Here is a 9,906-nt window from a genome sequence, read left to right on the forward strand (position 1 = left end):
TTTTGACCCAGCGGTTGGGTTGTTTTGAGTCAACCGCTGGGTCAAAACAACCCAATAGCTGGGTTTGTCCCTTTTTAACCCAGCGCTGGGTTATATTTAACCCAGCATTTTTTAGAGTGTATGCAATTACCAGGTTTTTGGGGTGTAATGGAAAAGTAATGTAACTAGTAGTGTAACAAGTTACTGTTGGCCGGGAGTAATGTAATAATATTACTTTTCAAAGAAGTAACCAATAATGAGTAATCAGTGTTGGGGGTAACGTATTACAAGTAACACGAGTTACGTAATCAGATTACTTTTTTCATGTAACTAGTAAAGTAACGCATTACTTTTTAATTTACAATAAAATATCTGAGTTACTTTTTCAAATAAGTAACTCCAGTTACTTTGTTTTCCCATTCATTGACTGACAGCTCTCCTGTCCCCATGTTGAGAGAAATCAGAAGATGTTACTGTAGTTCTAAAATAAATATGAATATGCATTAATTCATCAAATTAGCAAGTCCAGCCCAGATGAGAAAAAGTAACGCAAAAGTAACGTAACGCAATACTTTCCATAAAAAGTAGCTAAGTAACGCAATTAGTAACTTTTTTAGGGAGTAACGCAATATTGTAATGCATTACTTTTAAAAGTAACTTCCCCCAACACTGTGAGTAATAGATTACATTTTTTGAGTAACTAGCCCAACGCTGATTATGACTATAATGTATTATATGTTTGAAAATCAATATCATAGACATTTGACAGGGCTGGTCATGTGATTTCAACATGGCTGCACCCATGAGGGGTTAACCTGTTTAATGTAAAATAAAAAGCTTTTTCTGGAAGACTAATATGTTTGGAGTCTTAAATAGGTGCACAACATTAATAATCCCTATAGTGAAAAATACTTTAAATATCTTGCATATATTATTCAACGATCATACAATCCTCATCAATAGTGATATTAAAACACATTTTAGGCTTAATATTAAGAAATGTGCATTGTGCACAAGTAGTCTATAGGCTACTCCAAATAAAGTTTAATTAGCCTATAATTTTATATCAGTAGCCTAAGTCTCAAGTGATATGTCAGGCAATATGTTAATATATTTTAACTATAGCCTATACTTAGTATGAACCAACTGTATTTGAAAGATATAACTGTTTTACTAGGGATGGCATGGCCCCAAAGTGCTATTCAAAAAATACATAAATAGGCCTAAATAAACAGCTTTAAACGTCAGATATGTAACATTTCAACACTTAACACGCGATAAGAAAGTTTAAATGTCGGAAAACTGAAAACTACTCGAGAGATATACAGACTCGTGGCACTGAACACACTGGGAACATAGAGCTTGAGTTGGAAATGCCTTAATATTAAGAAATGTGCATTGTGCACAAGTAGTCTATAGGCTACTCCAAATAAAGTTTAATTAGCCTATAATTTTATATCAGTAGCCTAAGTCTCAAGTGATATGTCAGGCAATATGTTAATATATTTTAACTATAGCCTATACTTAGTATGAACCAACTGTATTTGAAAGATATAACTGTTTTACTAGGGATGGCATGGCCCCAAAGTGCTATTCAAAAAATACATAAATAGGCCTAAATAAACAGCTTTAAACGTCAGATATGTAACATTTCAACACTTAACACGCGATAAGAAAGTTTAAATGTCGGAAAACTGAAAACTACTCGAGAGATATACAGACTCGTGGCACTGAACACACTGGGAACATAGAGCTTGAGTTGGAAATGCCCGCCCCCCGATTCTCCCCTGACCAAACGCGCTGCCACTGACACGGAGCTTCACACTGACCGCTGCCTCTCAAACTGAATACTGTACAAAAGAGAAAGGTTTTACGGTGGACTGCAGGATCTTACCATATGTGGAGATAAATCTCATTCAACGCTTTTTGGGGCATGATAAACTTGTATTCATCAACCCACGAGGTGAGTGGTAGGCTACTGGTTTTCTCAATTGTCACTTTAACGACAGATTATTTTTTTGTCTCAACATTTTGAACTGTGTGTGTCGACTTATTTAAGATCATACCATATTAAGTATGCTAAATTCGCGTTCTGTTTAGTGCGTACTATTAACAGCGTAACTAATGTTACTTTAGTCAGCAAGTAGCCTAGGCTACCCTGTAGAGACTAGTCGTGTGTTATTGTGTGCATGACGGAGGAAACCTAATCTGTGCTGCTGTAAAATTAGTATGCGGTCTCCCCTGCATACTCACAGTTCATGCCCGTTATGAGCGGCGGATTTTGATTCATTTTATTCTTTATGATAAATTAATTGAACGAGATGTTGGAATGTAAGGTTTACATACTAGTTAATGAGCTTTATCAAGATTTGGCTTTGGTAACTGATCAGGAAAACATGCACTTTCTTGCAAATCTACTTTTATAGCCTATGTTAAATGTAGCGTACCTTTAAAAAGTGAATAAACTAGGATGACATTTCTATGAAGCAATGAAATCCAAAGTTCACAAATGACTAGATCAATGGACTGTAGTGAAAACTGCTACAGTAACATTTTAGTTCAGCAACATTGATCTGTCCTTGTCCTATTTAGTTACTCTGATTTGTCAATGTCATTTTTTTAACTGAAAATGTAAATGTACTTTGCATTACAGGGTATTGGAGGCCTGTTAACTAGTATTCATTGTGCTACTGTGCTTTTTTAGATTAGTTTAGACTAGGTAGTTGTTCGGTAGATAACAATTAGATTACGAATCAAAGATAAAAAAACAAACAAAGTCTAAATAAGATAATAAAGGGAGTAAAGACAAGAGTAAAGCAGACAGAGCCAGCTGCTGTATATTTTCACACAAAACCACTGAGATTGTGTTTGCATTGGTGGTATTTTCCATAAAGGACTCACTCTGCCAGACGGTCATGCTGAGTGCTTTGAGTAAAAATAGGATATGTTCAGATGATGAAATGAGTATATTTGTAATCATGATTTACGCCTTGGCAGCCCCTTTTTTCTTTAGACCGCATGAGATGAGAGATAAAAGTGGAGGTCATTGGGTGAAAAGGAAAAATGAGGCCTTATCTTGAATGTTTGTTCACCTAGTTAGTTCAGTTATACAGTAGTGTAGCCTAGCTGATCAAGATGTAGTTTCAGTGGAATGAGAGAAATATTTTAAGAAACACCTTTTGAACCATTTTTCAGTTTAAAAGAACAAATGTTCATTCAGTGTGACTGATGTTCAAATCACTTATTTTAATGACATCATATGAATGTGCATTGGACGGCTGCAAAGACCAAGTGCTATTAAGATCAGACAGATCAACTTTTCTGCCCACATGAAGGAAAGCCGACAGTCCCGCAGAGGGAAAGAAGAGAAAAACGCTAAACATGTTTCCAATCTGGGATGTGGGCACTGTACTGGATGTCTGTAATAGACAGAGATGTTTCCCCCAGGAATGCATTCACACACACGGGATCTATTAGACTGCGGTTTACGAGTTGACGTGCGCATCTCCTCTCAAACAATGCACAGACATAATTGCATTGTTTGCATCCACTAAAAACTGCTGCAAGAATTATGAGACAGTGTGTTTTGGTTTATTGCTGTTTGTCATGTCATGAGGCAGCAGCAGCCCTGCTAAATGTCAGTGTATTAGTTGGTTATGTTATGTTTAGCACATTACACGACATATGCCACCAACCATACCCATTTCTCAGAAAATGTTGGGAAAAATAGTTATGCTTGAGGACAATGTTCCTAAAATACACTTTGGACAATAGATCTTTATATGGACACATGTGATTCTATGTTTCACCAATACTTACTAAATATACTAAATATTAATACTTTGAAAATGTTATAACAATGTTATGTAATATTATATACACTACCAGTCTAATAATTTTGTAATTTAGTAACTACTAATAGTTTTAGTTTTTATGGGTTTTTTAATGTTTTTGAAGGAAATCTCTTATGCTTACTCTACTGCTTACTGTTTTTACTTTATTTTAATCAAATAAATGCAGCCTTGGTGAGCATAAGAGACTACTTTCAAAAACATTAAAACATCTTAATTATTCCAAACTTTTGACTGGCAGTGTTATTATATTATTTAATATTATATATTATGTAAAACAAAGACATATAAATAATAACATAAAAATAGACAATAAATAATAAATATAAGATACACTATTTCTAGGTCACTAAAAAATTGTGTTACTGATCATGTGAACTTCTCTGTACAAAAGCTCAGAAATACTAAGCAAAAGGAGGACAAACCTGAAATTCATATACTTTTTTACTTCAAATAATTCTAACTTAAGACAAATTGTTATGTTGATAATATAATTTGTACTGCAAATATGTATTCAATTAGAAACATATTTTCACTAGTGGTCTTAGACTTTTGGTCTGCTTTGATCGTGATCTGTGTTACACATCCACCTGTTTCACTCTCTCATACAGGACCTTTGTTGATTTTACAGGAACCCCTTCAAACTGGGACACTTGAGTGGAATAAACCAGCAGAGGGGGATTCGGGGGGAAGGAAGAGAAGAGGGATTAGGGGCTTATCCTGGACATGACCAATCCTTAAGGAGCCTCCGTCAAGCTGTACTATTGCCCAGATTATTACATTTAATTTATTGCCTTTTAAAGACCCTTTATCTCCCCCGGGAGATTCCTGGCGAGTGGGCCGCTGGATTTCAGTATCTTTAAAAACAAAGGATCAGGAGCAGAGGCCGGTGGGAGTGGAGGAGCATGAGAAGATACATGCAGGGATAAAGCAACAAGCCTTCCTGCCGCCTTATACACTTCAGCAGGGTGCAGGTCAAGGGTCACTGAATGAACTTGGATTTGGAAAGCATGCGATCACATTGATTACACAAATCTGATTAAGGTATGTGGCTTCTGTACATTTTCAGCAGTGTACTATTAAACATTTTAGTGTTTTTTCCTAGGTCCAAAGAGCAGAATGTATATGATTTATGACCTGACAGTAATCAGGTAAAGGGTTTGGCTAAATAAATTGTGCTTATCACACATGGTAAGTCTTTACTGGTAATTTAGCATGAAATGGGCAACAAGTGTGTTGTGGCAAAGTGTGTTGTGGTTTGATGGAATGAGACATGAGACGTCACTCCTTTTAAAATGATTCTCATGACTTTAACTACAGTCAAGCACAAATTAAAAGTCTGAGCTGACCCAAGATCAAACAAACTACTAATAAAGTCAGACTAAGTGTTGTTATGCTAATTTTTATTAGCTTAACTGTTCGTTACTAATAGTTTACCAAATATTTTTTTCTATTCATTTAATGTTTTTGATATGGAAAAAAAGAATTGAAAAATTATTAAGAAAACTTATTTTAATAAAAAATAGGGCTACTTTTTTCAAACTTACTGTCATTGTAAAATGTAGCCTTAGCGCTTCTTTGCATTTACAGTCTGACAGTGGAAAAGTTCTCTGGTAAATGCACATACTTTGGTAACAGGATACCCTTAAAGTGAATGACCGAAATACCATACAGTGCAAGTGAATGACTGAGGAGTCAAAGCTGAATTTAGGCATTTAAAGGGAACTACACTCAGTAATTCAATACAAGACTCATTAAAAATGTATGAATCAAATTTGCTCAGTTTTACAGAACATGCCATTTTAAAAATATATATACATTTTTACAGCAAAAGTTGATCATTAGTGTAGCATGTCTGTGCCTATGTCTCCCTTTCGTTTTAGCAACTGAATTGTTTACAGATATTTTGTTAATATTTGCATCTTCCAGAGCATGTAGCAGCAGTCTCTCTGGACCTTACTAAAGAAGGAGCACATGGTTTCAGTCCTAAACCACAAAGATATCTGCAGCCCGAGCTGAATTTATTTCTGAACTGATTTTTTTTTTTTCAGAAGCACAAACCCAGAACAACTGGGAAGCCCAGAATCTTTGACCACATAAGCAGCAGAGGTTTTCAGGAATTGGAGTCATGCATATTTTCAGCTCACATTTATCTTCACAGAATCTTTCTGGATATGAACAAAGACCGATGGCCAAAATGGGACATAGCTGAATGCGCCTGCCTTTTGAGAAACCGTGCAAAAGAAACTTTCCACTCAACTGCGGTTGTTATTCTGCCGAGATATTTTAAAGCTTGAAGGGTGATACGTGTATAGTTTGCTTTCTTACGGTGTTCTCACCATTTTTTAAAAAACAATTTTTGTGGATATTTTCTTTCTGACTCTGGAAATTTACAGTTTGTACCCAGAGAAGCCATGAACTTGGGCAAGCTCGCTGGCCTGAAGGGCCTGGTTTCCCACTCCTCAGGAAAGCGTCGATTTAAAGGTGACCTCACCCCGGACATGATCAGCCCCCCACTAGGTGACTTCCGCCACACCATGCACGTGGGCCGTGGAGGGGATGTGTTTGGGGACACCTCGTTCCTCAGCAACCATGGTGGTGCAGGAAATAACGCAGATGGAGACTCCTCCTCCACTTCAGAGAAGAATGAGGGATTCTTCTCCCGCACGCTTCGCCATGTCCGCAAGACCCCCGACAGGCCCCGCGGTAGCTCCAAGGACCTTTCGCCTCCACCTCCACCCATTTCTCCAATCATTAAGAATGCCATTTCCCTCCCCCGGCTGGACGTGGACTCACCCAACGGCTGTCCTGTGAAAGTGCTTTTCCCTAGTCCACCCAAAACACCAGAGAACTCCACATACTTGTATGGTGAGTCCGTTAGTGTTCACCTTTGTCAGATTCAGATTCAAATGTAGAAGTGAAGTTATGGGCATTCTGTGTGTGTACAGAAGTCACTCCAGAAGGCAGGGCTGATGGAAGATACTACAGTCAGTGTGAGATATAGGCTTTGAAAAGTCATGACAATGAATGAAATCCTTATAAAGCTTGGAAAAATCATGAATGTTTCCATGATGAACATCATTTTGTGCAATTTTTTTTGTAGCACAACATCTTGACGAAAGAACAGCATCTGAAAGAATACTTGCGTCACTGCATTAACTAATTAATTCAGTTCAGTTCTGTACACACTACTTTAATGTAAATAAAGTTGTGAATGTGCAGTTTTTGTAAGCAAATTCTATTTTTTAAAAGAAAAAATAAAACAAAATATTACTAAAATGTATGTGTACCGAACAGGATTAACCAATATAAGAAATTGTTCAGCAAGGACACATTAAATTGATCAAACGTGACTATCTGCGCTAATTGGGACAGGCGTCCCGAGTTCGAGTCCCGGCTCATGGACCTTTCCTGATCCCGCTCCCTCTCTCTTTCTCCCACTTTGCTTCCTGTCGTTACTCAACTGTCAATGTAAAAATGTAAAATATAAAAATCAATTATCAATGTAAAAGCAAAATAAGTTACTGTTAAAGACATTTATGATGTTACAAAAGATATTCTATTCATATGCTGAAAAAAGTATTAATAGCAGTTTCCACAAAAAAAAAAACCAAGATAAATAAATCAGTATACCAGTATAAATATTAATTGATAAGTGTTTTAATAAAATTTTACTTGAGCACCAAATTAGCATATTAGAATGATTTCAGGAACAATCATGTGACACTGAAGACTGGAGTAATTGCTGCTGAAAATTCAGCTTTGTCATCACAAAATAAAGAATATTTTAAAATAGAAATTAGTTATTTATAAATTATAATATATTTCATAATTGTACTGTTTTATTGTATTTTTGGTCAAGCTTGTTGAGCATAAGAGACTTCTTTCAAAAAAAAAATTTATTTAGCTGTAGTGTAAGTTGCAACTGTGTCTCATGCTTGTTTTGTCTAAATTAAATATGTTTGTTTGCAAGTTTTCTGTCCTTCATGGAATCATGAGGAAGATCAAACAGAAATTGTTTGATAAGCCATCTAAACACCTGTGGCAATACCAGACTCCTTAGAGCCAGACATTACAGTTCAGTGATCAGCGTCTGCCTCACCCATTCAAATACCTCAAACATGCCTCAATGGCTGCTCTACAGTAGAGCCTATTCAAAAACAAACCCCCTGCATACTCAAAAAAAAACAAAAAAACACACACCAAACGCAAACCCAAACAGTCTGATTAGTTTCGTTATCAATATATGGAAAGTTTTAGTAAGCAAACCTAAGTGTTTAATTCAGCTGACTGAATGACTCACTGAAGACTGAAGGCTATAATGTTGTTCTGACCGGGAGCTATGAATGAGATGTTTCAGTGCTGAGCACACATCCCATCTTAGAGCCCTGTTTTCAATCATGTGAAGAGTTTCTGTATCCACAATTTTCCTGTAATTTGTAATCGCTGCCCTTTCTGTGCCAAGTGTGCACTGTTACAGAGCTCTGTGGTCAGAATCACAAATCTTAAAAGGACAATTCACCTAAAATGAAAATTCTGTCATCATTTACTCACGTTCTTTGTGTTGTTCCAAACCTGTATGACTTTCTTTCTTCGGTGTAACACAAAAGAAGATATTCTGAAGATAGTTCCAGCTGTTTTCGTCCATATAGTGAAAGTCAGTGGGATCCAAAATTGGACCCCATTGACTTTTGTTATATGGACAAAAACACCAAGACATAAAGGTGAGTAAATGATGACAAAATTTGTGAACTATCCCTTTAAGGGCATCCAACCACATGGCAGAAATTATTTGCTGCTCATGCTGCAGTCCAGGAAGTGCTAAATGCAATGTACTGGTTCTCACTGCCCTCTGTTGGTCCAACTCACAAGCAAGAACAATTTCGTTCTTCTTTCTTTGTTTTGCAGGTTTGGAGTCTGGCTTTGTAACCTTGCCGAGACTGTCCCGCACTGAGCGTCCAGCCCAGGGCAGTTCTCCCTCTGCCTGCCCGCCTGAAATCCACAGAGGCTCGCTCACAGACACGGGTATCCCGTCCTTCCCATGTTCAGACTCCATCAGTCCTTCTGACTCCATGAACTCCTTCACTCTTGATCTGGGCCCTTCCCTCATGTCTGAAGTCTTTGCCATGATTGACAGCCCTGTGTGTGAAACGACCGATCCCATCAGTGAAAAAGCACAGTCCACCGATGATAACTCTGAGGTGGACTCGGACGCAACCACGTCCTTGGTGGACTCTCTCCTGAGAGAAGACGATGACGGTAGGACACGGTTGTATGGAGGAGAGTGGAAGCGTTCAGACTTTGTAAATGGTGAGTCACCCAAAAAATCCATGTTGGGGGATCGAATGCGCTCCTTCTCCATTGAGGATCATGGCATGGAGCCGGAGAGTTTCCAGAGGGCTGCTGATGTGCTGGCACGTCATTATGGGAGTGGAGGACTCAGGAATACAAACACCAACAACTCTCATAGGAGAGGACCATACAGCTATCCTGATGAAGAAGAAGAAATCAAAGTCTAACACCAAATCGTACATCACCTTTAAATGGATAGTTCAGCCAAAAACGAATGTTCTTTCATAATTTCCGCAGCCTCATGATGTTCCAAACCTGATTCTTTCCTTTGCGATATAATGAAAGGAGTTGCACAGAATGCCACTTTTTTCATTATAATGTAATTGAATGAGGGTTGGGCCTATCAAGCTCCATAATCATAAAAAAGCACCATGAAAGTATCATAAATGTAGTCCATAGTTTTCTGAAACCATGTTAGTGTACAGTGAGGAACAGACCAAAATTCCCAAAAGTTATTATTGACTTATGATATTCTGTTCCTCTGGGCTGTGAACTGAATTACTGAGTCACTCGAGCACCAAATCAGTTCTGGTTCAAATTTTGAACGAATCATCCAGACTGATTTTCTGTACTGCATAAACATTGAAAAGATAAAGATAACACTAAAAAGATAAAGACAATTTTTTCAGGAATATGACATTGCTACTTCTCCCGTGAACATGCCACAGACAACTAGGACAGATGTCAATGAATAACAAAAATAATTAATCATTTAAAGGGATAT

The 9,906-nt window shown here is 37.4% G+C and overlaps 1 protein-coding gene across 4 annotated transcripts; it reads left to right on the top strand.

Moving 5' to 3' along the window:
* The first annotated feature begins 1,736 nt into the window (after nt 1-1,736).
* Nucleotides 1,737-9,906, top strand: cdc42ep1a (CDC42 effector protein (Rho GTPase binding) 1a). Of its 4 annotated transcripts, none has more exons than XM_016546144.1 (4): nt 1,737-1,942; nt 4,462-4,874; nt 6,227-6,698; nt 8,739-9,906. In XM_016546144.1, exons 3-4 carry the CDS (start codon nt 6,245-6,247, stop codon nt 9,347-9,349), a joined length of 1,065 nt encoding a protein of 354 aa, XP_016401630.1. In that variant the 5' UTR covers nt 1,737-1,942; nt 4,462-4,874; nt 6,227-6,244; the 3' UTR covers nt 9,350-9,906. The 4 variants fall into 4 exon arrangements, with proteins under 4 accessions (XP_016401630.1, XP_016401629.1, XP_016401628.1 ...); XM_016546143.1 differs by having other exon boundaries at nt 1,738-1,942; nt 4,442-4,874; nt 5,882-6,698; XM_016546142.1 differs by having other exon boundaries at nt 1,738-1,942; nt 5,760-6,698.

The sequence above is a fragment of the Sinocyclocheilus rhinocerous genome, unplaced genomic scaffold (assembly GCF_001515625.1).
Source record: "Sinocyclocheilus rhinocerous isolate Xijiao unplaced genomic scaffold, SAMN03320098_v1.1 scaffold820, whole genome shotgun sequence".
Taxonomy (NCBI): Eukaryota; Metazoa; Chordata; class Actinopteri; order Cypriniformes; family Cyprinidae; genus Sinocyclocheilus; species Sinocyclocheilus rhinocerous.